The 19089-nt window shown below is 41.3% G+C and overlaps 1 protein-coding gene across 3 annotated transcripts in view; it reads left to right on the plus strand.

The window, feature by feature from the left end:
* Positions 1-3515: 3515 nt before the first annotated feature.
* Positions 3516-19089, plus strand: part of METTL13 (methyltransferase 13, eEF1A lysine and N-terminal methyltransferase) — a 20699-nt gene continuing 5125 nt past the window's right edge. For 2 of the 3 annotated variants that reach the window (XM_044671875.1, XM_044671874.1), the window contains exons 1-4: positions 3516-3933; positions 5290-6049; positions 10736-10935; positions 16775-16970. In XM_044671875.1, coding sequence (XP_044527810.1) covers positions 3781-3933; positions 5290-6049; positions 10736-10935; positions 16775-16970 — 1309 coding nt within the window. In that variant the 5' untranslated portion in view covers positions 3516-3780. The remainder of the gene's footprint in view (positions 3934-5289; positions 6050-10735; positions 10936-16774; positions 16971-19089) is intronic. The other variant, XM_044671876.1, reaches the window with a different exon arrangement.

Raw genomic sequence — 19089 nt, forward strand, 5'->3', positions numbered from 1 at the left:
CAAGACTGCTAGGCTCTGGGGTTTAAATTCTAAAGACAACATTGCTTTTTCTCACTTTTCTTCAAGTAATCATTATATAATATTGCCTTCAGTACTTTCTCTATTCTGGTTATCCTCCTCTGTACATGCTTGAGCTTATTAATATCTATTTTAGCTGTTACCCCAAACTAAGCATAATAGTCATAATGTGGTCCATACCATATAAATGTTTAAGGCCCTGAGATTTGTGACTGACTCTTTTGTTACTGTGTTGTCTTTTAATTATTGATTCTTTCTTCTGCTCTTCTTCCTCTTATATTGCACCTGTTACCCACAATGCTATTTGACCTGGCCAATTTTCTACCTTCCCATTTTCCTCTACATCCATTTTCAGTTTAAAGCTCTCTTGATGAGATTTGCAATACTTCAGGCAAATATATTTGTAGTTTGTTGTTGTTCAGTCATTCAATCATGTCCAACTTCTTGTGATCCCAGGGACCACATGCCAAGTCCTTCAATCCTCCACTAATTCTTTTTTTTTTTTTTTAAAAACCCTTACCTTTCATGTTTGTCATTTCCAAGACACTATCAATTCATTTCAATCTCCTTCTTTTGTCTTCAGCCCTTCCCAACACATTTTTTCCAATAAGTCCTTTCTTCTCATTAATGTCCCAAAGTATTTAAACTGCAGCTTTGATATTTGTCTTTCCAGAGAATAATCTGAATTAATTTATTTAAATATTGACTGATTTGATCCCTTTGCTCTACAAGGGACTCTCAGAAATCTTCTCTAGCATCAAAGTTCAAAAGTGTTGATTCTGCAGTGCTCAGTTTTTCTTATAGCCCAACTCACACAGCCATACATTACTACTTGAAAAAAATATAGCCTTGACTATATAGACTTTGTCAGCAAGGCAATGTTTGTTTTTTAAGTATGCTGCCCAGATTTGCCATAATTTTCCTTCCAAGGAGTAAGAATTTTTTAATTTCATAGCTGCAGTTGCTATCTATAGTGATCTTTGAGCCTAAGAATATAAACTGTAGGTATCCCTTCCACATCATGCAGGTTAGGAAAATCCACAAAAAATTTTTTTTTTGCCCTTCATATTAGAGAAGTTTGAATTTTTTCTTTTTCCTTTTACGGTATTAAAAGAAAATATATTGATTTTATACAATACTATACATATGTTTCTGAGTTTCTGAGCTTTTTTCTGTGCCATCTGCTGGCCTTTGCATGTCTTCTGCAAAACTTTTTTGCAAAACTCCCCCCAAATTTCCATTTATTTTTTTTATGCTGCCTGTGATATATTGAAACGGTGATGGGGAAATTTGTGATATAGGTTGCTTCTATTCATAGCACTCTCCCCGATATACTCTTCCCAATGTGCATTTCTGAGTTCTGTCTCCAGAGCAGCAACTAATTTATTTGTCTATTCATTCTTTTTTTCTGAATAGTGTTTGTAATCAAATTAGGCTTCTGTTTTCAATCGAACTTCAAAGTCCTTATGAAATGTCCTTTTGTTTCATGTCCTGTGCCAGTTCACATTTTGGTCTACTTTTTTAGTATCTTTGAGGACCTTGAAATGTGTTATGTAACAATTATCATTTTCATTAGCAAAAAAATTAAAGTTGTATGACTTGTGCTTTTTTTTTTTAATATTTTGGCAAGATAGGAATATTTTATTTGGAAGCAGAATCAGGGAAGAGAAGTTGGAAACACTAAATGTTTTGAGAATTGAACACAAGTTGGTTTGCCTCTTTTGGGTACCCTAAGATCAGTCTTGGGGTGTTTCTTTAGTGAATTGGGTTTCTATTTAGCCCCATCCTTTGATTGGATTAAAAACAAGGCCTGAAGCTCATCTGGATAAGGGGGATGCATGGAAGGATGCCAGAAGTCTTTTGGCTCCCTGGTGTTTTGGAAGATGCTTGCTTCTTGTCCCACTTGACTATCTGGAAGACTGGCCTCTGACCCAGACTGAGGTTGAGTCTATCCAATCAGGATGGCCCAGAAAAAGTGACATCATGAGGTACAGAAGTTATGGAACAAGGAAGCTCTTGGGGTCTTTCCCTGGCCAAACAGTGAGAGAGAATGGAGACTGGCCAAAGCTACTGGCCATGTGGGAGACCTGCTTTTTCACTATTTAATAAATAATTATAAATTAATATAGAGAATTTTAAATGTAAAAGTATAAAATATATGTAGCAAACTTTTTCCAGACACTTTTTTATATATTATTATATTATATATTATATTTTATAGATGAATGTATATTTTCTATATTATCCCCCCCTTAAATATCAGGTTAGGCAATATAAAGAATAGTTTTTTTGTTATTATTTTATTTCTGTTGTTTTTTGTTTGCACTGAAGATTAACATAAGAGTATTGAGAGAACTGTATTTTTTCTTTCCACATGGGAAAAGAAATCACTATCTTAACATTTTGAAAGAGAAAGAATTCTTGGGAACAAATCTTCCTCAGATAGGTTTGCTCTATGCTGGCTTAAGGCAGTGAGGTGATCCAGTGGCCAGGACACTGGATCTGGAGAGGGGAAAATCAGGGTTCAAATTCTGACCCTAGCCACTTTATGATCATGACAAATCACTTAATCTCCATCTCATCTTGGTTTCTTTATTTATAAAATGGGGATAATAAAAGCACCTACCTCTCAGGATTGTTGTGAGGATCAAATGAGATAAAAATATGCAAATGCTAGTTATAATTATTTTCGATTCATTTCAATAAACATTAAGGACCTACTAGGTGTTTGTACTAAGCTCTGGGGAAACAAAAAGAGGCAAAAGTGAGTAGCAAGGTGGCTTGGAGGATTGAAAGCCAGGCCTAAAGAAAGGAGGACCTGGGTTAAATCGGACCGCAGAGACGTCTTAGCTGTGCAAACCTGGGCAAGTTACTGAACCACAATTGCCCGGCCCTTACCACTTTTCGACCTTGGAACCAATACTTAGTATTGATTTTATGGTGGAAGATAGGGTTTAAAAAAAAAAAAAAGAGGCAAAAGACAATTCCTGCCCTCAAGGAGCTTCCAGTCAAATGGGGGGAGACAATAAGGAAAGAAGCATATTCAAAGCGCGGATATAGAAGACTAGCAGAGGGAAGGCACTAGCATTGAAGGGTTGGGGAAGGGTCCCAGTCGAAGGTGGGATTTTAGATGGGACTGGAGGAAGCCAGTATTTGTAAATTTGCAAACCTAAGACGCTACATAAGTGCAGGCTATCATAAGCAATCACGGCTTTTCAGACCAGGCTCCCGGTCCCAGTGGGTTCAGGTAAAGCAAAGTCCAGCTGTAGCTCCTCCTTTACAGCTGAAGTAGAAGCCCCGCTTCCAGTCCAGCGGCTGTCAATCATACTTAACTGGCCCTCCCTAAACTGCCGCGAGGAAAAGGCTACGGAACCAATGAAGTGCCGGAAAAGGAAAATATCTAGCCAATGGGAAGTCGGGATGGTCCAGCGAATATGCCAATCGCTATGCGGCGAACCCGGAAAGAGTTGCAACGTTCTAAAATCGAGTTCGGAGAAAGTGCGGCGGGACTAGTGGAGGGAGACTCGGAGCATGTGTGTCCACAGCGGTCCGTGATCTGGGTTTAGTCGCAGCTTCGCCGAAGTCGGTCCACGTCGCGTGTGTGCTTGGTCGCCCCGCGTGGAAGAGAAGTCTTAGAGGAAAAAAAATATAGCTGAGGAAAAAAACCTCTTTCCGAACCCTGCATGGTCCCGGGGTCATCCTCCGGGTGCCCACGGAGAACCGAGGATTGTTCTTCCCCACGGAGGTGGCTGGGCCGAGAACATGAATCTGCTGCCCAAAAGTTCCAAGGAGTTTGGGTCTGTGGATTACTGGGAGAAGTTCTTTCAGCAGAGGGGAAAGAAAGCTTTTGAGTGGTACGGGAGCTACCTGGACCTGTGCGGAGTGCTGCACAAGTATATCAAGGCCAAGGACAAGGTAAGGAGTGTGACCCGCCGCGTGCCCACTCACTCACAGCCCCGCGGAGCACTCTGCGGTACCACTTTGTATATTTCACTGTGTACGTTTCATCTAGAGCCTTGAGTGTCAGGCCTCTTCTTAGCTGTTTCCTGGGGGGATAAAAGGAAAGGGAGGAGGAGGCTTTAGCTTCTCCGTCCAGCGCTGGGAGAGGGGGATTTAGAGGCCCTTCGGGGCTGCTAGGTGGCTCTGTGGAGAGGGAGCCAGGCCTGGAGACCGCGAGGCCTGGGATCAGAGGTGGCTTCTGATCTGTCCTGGGAAGTAATTTCACCCCAATTGCCTAACTCTTACTGCTGTACTGCCTTGGAACTGACACTTAGTATTGATTCGAAGACAGAAGGTAAGGGCTTAAAAAATGAAAAAAAGGCCCCCCGGAGATCGTGCACATCAGTTCTGCCGGGAAGAGTGGGAGTTTCTGGAGGGCTGGGACTGTTTTTTGCTTTACTTTGTATCTCCACATGCTTAGCCACAGGGCCTGGAACATAGTAGGGGCTTAATACATCTTTGCTCTCCCTTTCTCTTAGCATTTAGTACAGAGCCTAGTATTCTTTGGGCGGCTATGTGGTGTAAGCGATAGAGTGCTGGGCCTGAAGCCAAGAAGACTCATCTTCCTGAGTTCAAATCTGGCCTCAGACATTTACTGTCTGTGTGACCCTGGGCAATTCACTCCACCTTGTTTGCCTCAGTTTCCTCATCTATAAAATGAGTTGGAGAAGGAAATAGCAGACCTTTCTAGTATCTCTGTCAAGAAAATCCCAAATGGGGTCACAAAGAGTGGACACAACTGAACAACTGTTATACCTAGTAGGTGCTGAGTAACTTGTTCATTCTTCCTTCCCCCAGTGCTTTGCACAGTGATGTCACAGAATATAGGTGCTTAATAAATGTTTATTGATTGACTGATTCTGGCCCCTTCATTTTACTCAACAATGTGATAGTAGAGCATTAGAGTCAGTAGATCTTGGGCTTAGACCTGAATTCAGATCTGTCTTCAGACTCTTAACTGTGTGATTCTGTGCAAGTCACTTAACCTCTGCTTGCCTCAGTTTCCTCATCAGTAATATAGAGATAATAACTACTTCTTAGAGTTATTGTGAGGATGAAATGAGACGAAATAATTGTCTTCCTCTTCTCTGGAGGTAATCCTTGTTAACAGAAGACCCTAATAACTTAAGAACCTTTACAGATTTTTTCCTCCTGGATATTAGAGCAGAATGACCTTCTCCCACATACCCATTGTTCATTCCAAATTGAAGATTTCCCCTTTGGTAAATCTTCTGCCAGAAGAGCACTCTTTGTATCCTATGTCTTTTCTAGGTGCTGGTGGTTGGATGTGGTAACTCAGAGTTGAGTGAACAGCTTTATGATGTGGGCTACCAGGATATTGTGAATATTGACATCAGTGAGGTGGTCATCAAGCAAATGAAAGAACGAAATGCTAGCAGGAGGCCCCAGATGAGTTTCCAGCAGATGGACATGACAAAGATGGAGTTTCCGGATGCCTCCTTTCAGGTGGTGTTGGACAAAGGCACCCTGGATGCCATCCTGACAGATGAGGAAGAGAAAACCCTGGAGAAGGTGGACAAGATGCTGGCCGAGGTGGGCCGGGTGCTGCAGGTGGGAGGCCGATATCTGTGTATCTCCCTGGCTCAAGCTCACATTTTAAAGAAAATTGTGGGCTACTTCTCCAAGGAAGGGTGGATGGTAAGGGTGCACCAAGTAACCAGCAGCCAGAACCCATCATCAGAGGCGGAGCCACAGTTTTCCCTGCCTGTCTTTGCTTTCATCATGACCAAATTCAGGCCAGTTTCTGGCTCTGCCCTTCAGATCCTTGAGCTGTGTGCTCAGGAGCAAGGCAAGCCTGTACGGCTGGAGAACACTGAGCGGCTGGCAGAGGCTGTACGAGAGCGGCAGCGCTATGCCTGGTTGCGCAGTCAGCTGAACCGAAAGACTGGGCCTGGGAGTGTGTCCTTGGATTTATGTGATGGGAGCACGGGTGAGCCACGTTACACCCTGCACGTTGTAGACAGCCCTGCTGTGAAGCTGTCCAGAGACAATCATTTTGCCATTTTCATCAGTGAGTTGAGATCTTTCCTACTTTTCCTAATGGGCTGGTTTTCAAGAAAATGGGGCTTGGGTTGTTGGGGAGTTGAGTGGGTTGCTGGGGACATGTATGTGTTGGTTACTTGTATACGAGTTGGCCCTAATGAAGGTTAAAGGAGCCAGATCAACATAGACCTCAGCTGGATTATAGGGTACTAGGTCAGAGATGGAGTCCTGATTTCATCAGGAAAGTGTAGCCAGGTTTTCTTGAATCAAAGATCTAGAACTGGAACAGATTACAGACACCATCTACTCCATCTGTCTTATTTTATCTTATTGTTTTATTTTTTTAACCCTTTCTGTCTTACTTTCTGTCTTATTAACAATTCTAAAACAGAAGAGCAAGGACTAGACAATGAAAGTCTAGATTCCCACAGTTAGAAAGTTTCTATGGTCAGATTTGGATTCAGGTCTTCCTGATTCCAGGCTGGGCACTCTATCCATTGTACTATCTGGCTGCCCCCATCAGTCTTATTTTATAGAAGAGAAAACTAAGGCCTATAAAGATTAAGTAATTTGCTCAGGATTACACAGGGAGTAAACATCAGAAGAAAATCCATTTAACAGAGGGAAAGAGCCAGTCACTTAAATTTTTCTTTATTGTTCAACCAATAGCCCTACATTCATTCATTCATTCATTGTTTCAACAAATATTTATTAAGTACTTAATGAAACAGTAAATAATTATGACAGTAGCTAGCATTTTCAGGGCACTTGACAAACACTTATCTCGTTTTATCCACTCAACATTTGAGAGGGAGATGCTAGTTATTATCCTGATTTTTAAAATGAGGAAATTAAGGCTAAGGGAAGCTAAGTTACTTGTCCAGGGTCACATTGCTAATAAGTGCCTGAAACTGGATTGAAAATCAGGTCTTCCTGACTCCAGACCTAGTACTGTAGTCATTGTAACACCTGGATTTCAGTCATTTTTTTTCACTGTTCAGCAAACATTCATTGAACAAGAGAGGCGAGAGTGCTGGCCCTGGAGTGAGGGGAACTAGATTCAAATTCAGGTTGTGCTATTCGCTGTCCTTGGTAAGGTCACAATCTCTCTGGGCCTCACTCCTCTGTGAGAGAAGGACATTGGATAAGGTAGATAGCTGTATGATCCCATTCTGTTTGCATCATGGTAGAATGCTCTGGGTAGATGCACTAACTCCACCTTCAGGAAACTTGCCCTATGAAGGAGGAGCATTAATAAAAAACAATCCACATTTTTAAGGTTTGCAGAGTATTTTCTTCACAAAAGCCCTGTGAGATAAGTAGCAAAGTACTGTCAGAGTTGGGATTCAAACTTCATCTCCTACCTTTGCATTCTGTTGTCTTTCCTTTGTAGCATCCTGCCACAAGAGAACTTCAAACGAGGGCTTAGGGTTAGGGGAGGCACTATCCTTATCTGGGGACAGATGGGAATGGACAGGGAAGTGGAATTTGAAGAATAAGTAGGATTTTGACAGGTAGGGTGGAAGGATGGAAAATTCCTGACCGAAGCATCTCTTGCAGGCTTTTGCTCAGGGTGAGTTAATCTAGTTTGACCTGAACATGAGGCATGTATAGGGAGATAAGAGCAGCAGACATTTATCAGGTGCTTCCTGTGTGTAGAACCCTCTGCTGGGTACTGTACTAGTAGACATGCAGAGTTATGCCTTCAGCACCTGCCTTTATGGGGTTTAGTCAGAAGAATAAAAAAAATCATTCCATTTAGGTTAGATACACAGTATTACATTACATCTAAGTGCATTAGCAAGCTAGAAAACAAAATGTTGTGTGAGATCTGTGGAGTGTGTTAGAGTGCTTATTACAAAGGAATTTTATTCTTAAGAAATAAGAAAAAATTTTTTAATAAAACTGATCATTGCTTCAAAACAAATTGTATGTAGTCCACCACTAGTGGACCTCAGCTTCTGCAAGAAGTAGGGGAGGCATCTTCTCTTTTCTTTGAGGCCTAGTTTTGATTAATTCGTGATTATTCTTTCTGTTTACATTGCTGTAGTCATGTATATTTTTTCTGGCCTCTTTCTTTCCTTTTACATTAGGTCATGTAAGTTCTCCTTTTTCTATATTCAGCATATTTATTGTTTCTAACAGCATGCTAATTAATTTTCCACTAAATTCATGTACCATAGTCTGTTTAATCCTTCTCTGATCTGTAGGCGTCTTCTTTGTTTTCAGTTTTTTGCCATAACAAAAAAATTCTACTATACATACAGAGTCCTGAAAGTCCTAGCTTAAGTAGTTTAAAAGCTTTAATGACTTAAAACTGCACTAATACTTTAGGGACATCCTGTATGTTGGTGTTTATGGTGCCTTTCTTTTGCCTAGTGCAATCTTTGAGATCAAGAGATGTGGATATTTTGATCACTTTCATTTGTAATTCCAAATTGCTTTCCAAAATTGTAGTATCAACTCATCCTGCTTCTCCTTAGCCTCACTACCTCTGATTATTCCCTTGACATTTTTGCCAATTTTCTGCATGTGAAATAAAACCTGGAGTCTTGATTTGCATTTTTTATCAGTGGTAATTTGGAGCATTCTTATATATTGTTTTTATGTCTGTTTTCTTTTGGTTCTCCTCCTACTTGTTTGACTGACCAGTTCTTCTCTTTTCCTTTCCTGGACTTTCATCTAGATCACACCCACTGATTGTGGCTGCTTCCCAAGGCATTGGCGGCCTGAGCTTTCTTCTCTTTCTGTGGCATCTCAATTGTTGATCTTACTAGTTCCTTTGGTTTTTGTTTTCTTCATGAGGATAGTTCTCATATCTCTATAGCCATTTTAGGCCTCCCTCTTGAATTCCAGGCCTTCATAATCACTTGCCTATTGGATATTTCAAACTGGATGTACCGAAGGCATCTCAAACTCATCATGTCCAAAATAACACATTATCTTTCCCCCTAAATGATCCTTTTTCCATACCTCCCTACTTTGAAGGCTTCACCATTTTACTAGTCATCCAGGATCTCAGATTATGTTTCAGCTGGGACTTCTTATTCCACCTTGCCCTATATATAAAATCAGTTGCAAAATCTCATTGTTTTTTTCTCTGCATTAGCTCTTGGTTATATTCCCTTTTTCCTCCTTCACACTGCCTAGTACAGAACTCTCCAGAACTATTGTAGTAGCCTCCTAATTTTAATCTCCTTGTCTCAAGCCTTTGCCTACAAAGATTCATCTTCCACACAGCAATCAAAGTAATTTTCTTTCTTTTTATTAAACTCTTACCTTCTGTCTTAGTTGTAATTCAAAGACAAAAATACTCTTTGAAGACTTTCACTAACTTTACATCCCCAGCACTTAGCACTGTACCGGGACAAAATTGTTATAAGTGCTTATTCATTGTTCATTTGTTATTTTTTTTTAAACCCTTAACTTCTGTGTATTGGCTCCTTGGTGGAAGAGTGGTAAGGGTGGGCAATGGGGGTCAAGTGACTTGCCCAGGGTCACACAGCTGGGAAGCGTCTGAGGCCGGATTTGAACCTAGGACCTCCCATCTCTAGACCTGACTCTCAATCCACTGAGCTACCCAGCTGCCCCCTTCAGTTGTTATTAATAGCCTGCATTTTTTTCTTTCGAAAGCTTCATTCATATCCTTTGACTACTTATCTATTGGGAAATGGCCTTTGTTCATATATATATATATATATATTTTTTTTAAGCCTTACCTTCTGTCTTAGAATTGATACTAAGTATTGGTTCCAAAGCAAAAAAGTGGCAAGGATTAGGCAATTGGGGTTCAGTTACTTACCCATTTACACAACTAGGAAGTGTCTGAGGCCACATTTGAACCCAAGTCCTCCAGCCTCCAGGTCTGGCTCTCTGTCTACTGAGCCACATAGCTGCCCCTCTTGTACATTTTTGTTAGTTGCTTCTATCTCTTGAATATGAGAAATATTTGATACAAATTATTTTTTTTCTAGTTGACTGCTTCCATTTTTATGCTATTTGCACTAATTTTAGTTGTACCAAAAAAAAAATTTAGTTTTGTATAATTGAAATTATTTGGACTATCTTTTCTAATTATCTCTTTCTCTTGTTTGTTTAAGGCTCTGCTTCTTAGCTGTAGCTGTAAAAACATCCTGATCTGGTTCTCTTCCAAATACTTTATGGCATGATCTTTAATTTTCAGGTTATGTGCATGTTCAGTTTTCTGTGGTATATCAAAATGTTGGCTTAACCCTAACTTATTGCAGATTGTTTTCTAGTTTTCCTGGCAATTCTTGTCAAATAGGGTATTTCCTCAGTTGGGCTTCAAAAGATAGGTAAGCCTTCAAAAAGTAAAAAGAAGGGATGGTATTCCTGCCATAGAGGGAAGTCTGAGTCAATATGTGTACATATGAGATCACAAGGTCTAATTAGGCTTAGATAATAGTCTGTGAGCCGGACAGCTGCTTGAATGGACATAGCACTGCAGCTGCCATTGCTAACACCTGGTGTTTGGACGTGCTCTGCGCATCTTATCTCAGAGAACCATGGCCCTCTTCACTGCGTTGTGGCTTGGTTTTGGTCCAGTTTAGAAGTGAGGTCCTGTGGCAGAGTTCCTTAGGCTCCTTTGCTTTCCCGAGGAAGGCTGCACTTTGGGCCATGTCCCTGGGGTACATCTTGGCCCTGGGTGTAAACATTGTCCCCGGTACCCCTAACACCGAGCCTTTTCTTACAGTTCCCCAGGGCCGAGAGACAGAGTGGCTGTTTGGCATGGAGGAAGGTCGGAAGCAGCTGGCAGCCAGTGCGGGCTTCAGGCGACTGATCACAGTGGCCCTGCACAGGGACCAGCAGTACCAAGGCATGGACAGCATCCAGGCTGAGCTGTCAGGGAAAGTCATGGAGCTGGCACCTCCAGGGCTGCCAGCCCAGCAGCAGGTAATGTTGCTGCCATAGCCACTGAGACCCAGAAAGGGACCTTGCGCTTGCCCCTGGGAGATCAAATTGTTCCAATTGAGAACTCAAAACGATTTCCTATCTTCTCAGAGGTGATTCTCTGAAGTGTGACAAGATAGTGAGGATACAATATGGAATCAGAGGATGTAGGTTCAAATCTAGCCATTGCCATTTATTATCTTTGTGACCTCAGGTAAGTCACTTAGGGTCAAGTCATTCTGATTCTCAATTTCTTCATTTTTCAAATGAGAGTATTGCATTAGATACTCTCTGAGGCCTTTTCTAGTTTACAGCTATTCATGATCCCCTGGTTTGATTTGCAGAGTATCCAGGCCCCTACATTTTTCATTTTCTGTTCTTTATCTAATCTTTTTGGGCTGTTTTATAACTCAAGAACACCTTTACCTGAGAGTGGGAAGGGATATATGCAGAACTCAGCTCAGTCATAGTTACTACAAGTTAGCATTTCTGTACTAGTTAGGAGAAGACTGACCATTGGGGGGGAAAAAATAGGATCTGAGGACTTTTGTGCCATCCCGGTCCATCCTCACCATGAGTAAGAGATGCATACAGAGGCAAGGATTTTTGCCTCTATATCATCAGGTATCCTAAAGTATAGTGCTGTAAATCTGGAAGTAGAATCCAGGTATCCAGCCTTCAGGTCTATTACTCTATTAAGTAGACTGTCCTCTTTCATAAAACAACCCATTTGTCTTTCTTGGCCAAACCTTGAGATTAAAATCTTTTAGTTGCCAGTTAGGAATTCTTGCTGTGAAACTCTAGAGGTCGTGGTTAGAATTGAACTTTTATTGAATGGGAGCACAAAATCAAGAGGTCCTTTGGTGCCTTATTTTTTAGTTTGGCAAACACAAACAAACATATAAAAAAGGAGAAAAAGAGGATTGTAAATGAAACCGTGCCTCTCCATCACCTACAGCTTACATTTCTTTTCAGAATTATATAATAAATTCCACACATTAGTTTCAAAGCTGTTCTGCTTGCTTGTGTTTCCTAGCCTTGTATCTGATCTCTTCAGTTTTTAAAAAGCTACTGTCACTCTTTTCTTTTTTTTTTCTCCCACTGCCACTTCTATTCTTTTTCACTGTCCCAGATCCTTCCACCCCCAGTTTAAAAAACAAAACAGTAACCTTTGTAACAAGTAAGCACACTTAAATAAAACAGATTTTCCCTTTGGCCATAGAGAGAAATGTGTAACTTATCTTCCATCTTGTGATTTTTACCTCTCTCATCAGGAGATGGGAAACGCGTTTTATTATCAGTCCTCTGCCCTAGTGGTTGGCCATTACATTGATGAGGTGGTCAAACCTTTCAAAATTGTTAGTATTTGCAATGTTGTTGTTACTTATTAATTTTTAGTGAAAGATATTTTGTTGTTGTTTATATAAGTTCTTCTGATTCGGAACTCCTCACTTTGTATCACTTCAGATTTCTCCGAAGCTGTCCTTTCAGTCATTTCTTATGGCACAGTATTATTATTCCATTACATTTCATGTGCCATAATTGTTTTGCTGTTGCCCATTTGATAGACATCCTCTAGTAATCAATTATTTTTCATTACAAAAAGTTGCCATAAATATTTTTGTTTATATGAGACTGTTTCCTCATTCTTTGATCTCTTTGGAGTATAAGCCTAGTAGTTGACAAGTAGGTTGCCTAGTGGGAAGAACACTGGACCTAGAGTTAGGAACATCTCAATTCACCTTCTGCCTCAGACACTTTGTATCTCTTAACTATTCCCAGTTCCCTCATCTGTAAAATGGGGACAATCATAGCACTTACTTACCAGTTTGTTATGGATAAAATGAAATAAGATCTGTAAAGTACTTTGCAAACCTTAAATCACTTTAAAAATTGTAGCTTTCCAGATTGCTTTGATTGCTTTTCCAGTTTTCCAAAATACAAATCTAAACTGGATTTTGTTTTTCCTGAAAGGTTTTGTTGAAAAGTGAATCTTTAGCTCAGTAGCCTAAATCGTTGGCTTTATATGACCATGAGGCTACTGTGGTCAGGCAGTCAGTAAATATTTCATATGTGCCACACACTGTGCTAAGCTCTGGGAACACAGGAAGGCAGAAGATAGTCCCTGATCTCAGGGACCTTACTGTCAAATGGGGAGAAAACAAGCAAATAAATATGTACAAACAAACAAGCAGTGGACACAGTAAATAGGAGATAACAAAGCAAAGACACGAGGTCTGAGAGGGACAGACAACAGTTTCCTGTAGAAGGTGGGATGTTAGCTGAGACTTGAAGGAAGCTAACGAATCTAGAGATAGAGAGGAGGAAAGAGAATATTCCAGGCATGGGGAGCCTGTGAAAATACTTTTAAGTCAAGAGAAGGAATGTCACATCTGAAAGACAACTAGGATGTTATCATCACTGGATTAAGAGTACATGGAAGATGGGGTAACTGGGGAGTTCAAAAAATAGAGAACCAGACATAGATATGGGGAAGTCCTGGGCTCAAATATGGTCTCAGATAGTTCCTAGATGTATGAACATGGCAAATCCCTGTTGCCTAGTACTTACTGCTCTTCTGCTTTGAAACTGATACACGTTATTGATTAATTTTTTTCTTTATAGCCTCAGCACCTAGCATAATGACTAACACATAAGTAGGTGCTTAATAAGTGCTTTCTTGATTCAATATATCATAATTTTTCACCCATTTTCCAGTCATTGGATATGTGGATTGCATCTAAGTCTCGAGTTTTGCTACTCTAGCTAAAGGTGATAAGAGCATTTTGTTGAATAGCATCTTTATGGTATAGCCCTAAAAATGTGATTCTTGAATCAAAGATTATACAGTTCTTATCATTTTATGCATTTTTATATTCCCCAAAAAGATCCTATCCAACAAACATCAAACATTAAAAGTCTGTGGAAGGCACTTTGCTAGATAATTAAGAGTACAAAGTTATAAGTGTAATAGCTCCCATCTACAAGGAGTACATTCTACTTGAAGAATGCAAAATGTAAAAACAATTGTTCCATCTACTAAAATGGGTCTGTGACCTCACTCATTTTGAGAGTTCCTTTCAACTGTGCAATTTGGCACCCATCCATGCCTGCCTATTCTATGCCACTCTTGTCTATGGCCTCTTATAAGTTCACCATAGCAGGTCCACTCACTGTGCTGGAGAGCTTCCTTGCTTTCTCCTAACATTCCAAGGGTACCAGTGGAGTAGTCTCTCCTTCCTTCTGTCATCCTTTATTCCCAGCATCGGGCAACTGTATACATAATCATTTGATGAAGGAGAAAGCACTGACACCCGGGAAGGCTGGGAGGAGGAGTGTTGAAATCTATTTATCATCTCCAGATAATCTGATAAGGATGGCTTAGTTGATAATAAAGTAATGGAAGACGGGAGATCTTTCTGTCAGCTAATGCTGCTGCTATGTCTCTTGCAATGAGCTTGGGATTTTATTATATAATGTATACAAAACTCATTACACATGAAAGCACAAAGAAAGTTCGCAATTGTGCAGAAATTACAAATTATGTCATATCAAAACACAAAAAATCTCACTGGCTTCAAAATAGAACAAGGCCAAGGCTGAATTTTGGCTGGCCCATTATCAGTAAGCTAAGTTTGGGAATACTTTCTCAGGGGCAAATAGCCCCCACTGGAGGACGTTTTGTCTAGATTTGGCCTTGGCTGTCTGAACTACTTTCGAAACAAAAACAGTTGTATTTCTGACCAAAGGAGAGAATGTTAACCTCTTGACTACTGGTTTGCTAGGAACCCAAAGTTTTCCAACAAGGCCAAATACTTTTCAACAAGAAAAGGTGTGAATCACAAAAGGGGTCAAAAGAAGAGTCTCAGATTTCTATCCATTTGAGGCTGTTTCTCTTATTGGCTTCCCACATATTCACCTTTTTCTTTTAAATTGAAGTGATTTATTATACAGCAAAAACTTTTAATAATGAAAAGAGTCATAGAGTAGTTACAACCATCAGCTACAGCTGGATCTGATGGGATTCACATTTTATGTTATTTCTCTATGGCTCACAACAGAGGAGTTTGCTATAGTTGTCATATATGATGCTTAAAGGAAGCTGTGATTCTAAGGCCAGCATAAGGTTGGAGCACATAGATGTGGCAGCAGAGAGAATAATGGATTCACAGAACAGTAGATGGGGATCAGTGCCTGAAGGAGAGTAGTATACAGTCATCCCTGCTGCATTGAGACTTTCCCCATCATAGTGTCACTATATTATGGGTTGGCATATGAAATTAAATGGGAATTTTGGGAAAGGTTTGTAGGAGCTGCAGATGACACATGAAGGCCAGCAGATGATATAGAAGAAGTTCTGAAACTCAGAAATGCATTAAGTATATGTATAGTATTATATAATATTAATATATTTTATCTTTTAATACCATAAACATGCACATTTTCTTTTTTAAAGTTAAAAGCAAAAAGTAAAAATTTCTAAAAAGAATAAGAAAGTCAGCAGATGACACACAAAGGCTAGAAATGTTAATATTGATCTACATATAGTCTATGTCCAAATACTTTACCCAAATTTTACCATAAGGTATTAGAAACACTCCATAAAAGATAAAGAAAATTCCGACTTCTTCTCTGGTACAGGGAGAGTCAAAATTTTTTCTGCAAATTTTCCAGATGGCAGGGGTGCTACACATGTTGTGCCCTGACCTTCCCTCCCCTTTCCTCAGATAGAGGAAGAAGTTCTCCCATTGGGCTGCTGGTCAGAGGGGTGGGTAAAGTGAAAAAATATCCTCAGTGTGGTGGAGAGGGGGAAGGGAGAAGCTCCCCTGAGTCTTTCTAGTAATGAACTCTGGTGGGCAACAGCTCATGTGCCCACGGAGAGGGCTCTAAGTGTCCTTTTTGGCACGTATGCCATAGGTTTGCCACCACGGTGCTATACTATTTAGTGCATATATGTCTAGTATTGATAATACTTCATTGTCTCTGACAATGTCTACACCTTTTAGCAAGATGTAATTTCCCTCCTCATCTCTTTTATTCAGATCTATTTATGCTTTAGCTTTATCTGAGATCATGATTACTATTCCTGCTTTTTTAAATTTTGGATGATGCACAATAAATTCTGCTCTAGTCTCTTACTTTTACTCTGTGTGTGTCTACCTGCCTCAAATGTGTTTTTTTGTAAACATATAGTAGGTTTTTGGTTTTTAATCCACTCTGCTATCTGCTTCCTTTTTTATGGGTGAATTCATCCCATTCCCATTCACAGTTATAAGATTACCGATTGTGCATTCTCCTGCATCTTATTTTCCCATTTTGATCCTGCTCATTTCCCTTTCACTCTGTATCTTCTATGAAAGGCTTTAAATGCCAGGATAAGTTTCTATTTTCTCCTATAGGCAATAAGTAGTTACTGAACCAGTCACTTGATTATGGGAAAAAACCCCAAAAACTTGTACTTAAAAAAAATTACTTTGGCAGGAGACATGGAAGTTAGAGAACAGTTAGGAAGCTTTTAACAGTGGTCTAGATGAGAGGTACCTTGAAACAGCAATGATGCACCAATTCTTAATTCTGCTAATATTGTAATAGTGTATTAATAATAATATTATTTCTCCATAATAATTTCTCCAAAAACAATAGTATTTTTCACTCTTGATATCATTGAATTTTACCATTTTTAGACTCTTTGGCAACTTAATGGATTTTTACTATATTTTTTTCTTTCTCCCTAGTCACTATCCTCACATATATAGATGAGGAAGAAATATTAGCACTGACTTTTTGGGGGGGACCTTGGACTTGTGAACTCCTTAATTCCTTTGCCTGGTTGTACCTTCAGGTGCCTTTCTTGTCCGTTGGTGGGGACATTGGAGTGCGGACCATTCAGCACCGAGATCGTAGTTCCTTGAGTGGTGATTATGTCATTGAGGACGTGCAGGGGGACGACAGGCGCTACTTTCGACGTCTGATCTTTCTCAGCAACAGGAATGTGGTGCAGTCGGAAGCCAGGTTGCTGACTGATACTCCTCATCGAGGTAGGGGTCCCCTAGCTTGGGTGGTGGGATGAGGGTGGGCACAGCATGCCTGTGGGCTTGGAGAGAGAGAATCTACGGGATAGAACAAAAGGTAAAGATTTAAAGGTGGACATCTCTGGGGTTTCCTTATTGTCTTGAATCAGGGTGATAAAGGAGCAGGTGACAGTGTTTGCCCTGACTTTGAAAGAGAGACTTCTCAGGCCTGATAAAAAGCAGGGATGTTAGTTACCAAAAAAAAAAAAAAAAATGATACTGCCCACATTTGAAAGAGCATCTCCTTCAAGCAACTTCAGATACTTTGAATGCATATTATCTTACTGCCTACCTGTGACTTGTCTCCCTTTTCTACTCTTCCCCTCCATGTGCATTTTATTGAAAGGGAAACAACCTCCAATTCACAGAATTGTAGATTTGAAGGGACAATAGAAGTCACTTACTCTAAAGTTTCTCTAATGCAGGATATTTTACAACATCTAGTCTCTACTTGAATGCTTCATGAGATGGTAGACTCAGTACTTTTCTGATAGTAGCAGTACCAAAAATGGAATTTCGATGTCCTGATTTCTTAGTCCATAAAGTGTTCTTTCTGGCCCATCACACAGCCCCCATACCCAGGTCATCCAAAGGCACTGTGGGAAGGAAAGTTTAAGAACTCTTGATAGCCATGTATTTGTCCTTGTTTCACTAACCCAGTGAAATTTCAGATATATTTTTCACAACTTGTTCAGCCATTTAGAATCCTCCTTCCCTTTGAATTTGGTTGAAGTATTCTCCTTATGATTCCTTTTCAGGTGGACACTTGCTTTTAAAAAGTCCTCAGAAAAACAACAGCAACAATAAAAACATCTTTCCTTTTAGGACTTTTTGGCTTTTTCTACCTCAGCCAAGTCATTTGACTCTTAAATTGTTCCCATTTTATAATCTCTACAATGAGATGAATGAGGCTTCTCTCTTGACTCAGAGTTGTTGATAAGGACACATGAAACCACAGGGGAAGGCATTGGAGACCTGTGATAGTGCAGTAGCCCAAGTCTGTCCAGTCAGCTCACTCGTCCATGCCGTTTGTTTTCTGACCCATCACCACCCTGTTCCTGCTGCAGCTTGCAGGCAGAGCCTGCTAAAGTCCTCCTTATCCAGTGATGTCAGGGCCCCTCTCAGAGCCGGGATAAGCAGGCCTGAAGGGATAAGCAGGCTCGGGCCATTCCTCCTGTAGCCGGCCATTGCTGACGGCTCTGATTTCCTGGCTCGGTGGGACACCAGCAGGCCCAGTGTGCCGAGGCACCTCACTTGTTCAAAGACAGTCTTAGGTTTCAGGGTGGGGGGCTCCCCAGCCAGTTTTTCCCTGAGATTCCCTCACCAGGCCTTACTGTCTTCCTCTACTGGGAATAGGCTGGGTGGCTGCAGTTTCCCCCCTTCTCTGAGGCACGTCCCCAGCCAGGACTTTACCCGCCTTCTAGCCCTGCTCTTTGCTCCGCGAGCCCTGTAGTTCGAGGCACTCTAAAACAGAACTTGTTGTCTTTCCCCAGGGCGTCCCCCTCTCACCTCACCATGACTGCGGAGGGCTCTGCGTCCTCTGCATCTTCAGTCCCATCCAGCCCTGTATCTGGCCCAGAGCCAGGCTTGTCCTTTCTGCTTTGACAATGGCTCCTTCTCCCCACTCCTGCGCAGCCACAGTCTGGTTCAGGGCCTCCTCCACTCCCCCGGGTCGGCTGCAGCCTCCCGCTTCAAGCCTTTCCTCCCTGCCATCTCTCCCCACACTTGGCCACTCGGGTTATTGGATGAAGGTGGAGCTCTGACCAGTCACGGCCTGGCTGGGGGGGGGGGGGGGCGGTGTCAGCACTCCAGCATTCAGTCCGAGCTCCTCTAGAGGCCCTCCCTCCCTAGGCCAGCCTTTGCACAGCCCAGCCCAGCTTGGCCTGCTTCCCCTCCTCATCCTGGTGCCGGGCCGCTCTGGCCCGGCTCACGGCTGCCTCTTCGGCTCCCTGGCTTCACTCAAGACTTCTCACATCCTGCTGTTTGGAGGAGCCTTTCCTGGTCCTTGCAGCTGCCACCGCCTGCCTTCCTTCCTTCCTTCCTTCCTTCCTTCCTTCCTTCCTTCCTTCCTTCCTTCCTTCCTTCC

This window comes from Gracilinanus agilis, chromosome 4 (genome assembly GCF_016433145.1).
Source record: "Gracilinanus agilis isolate LMUSP501 chromosome 4, AgileGrace, whole genome shotgun sequence".
NCBI classification, from domain to species: domain Eukaryota; kingdom Metazoa; phylum Chordata; class Mammalia; order Didelphimorphia; family Didelphidae; genus Gracilinanus; species Gracilinanus agilis.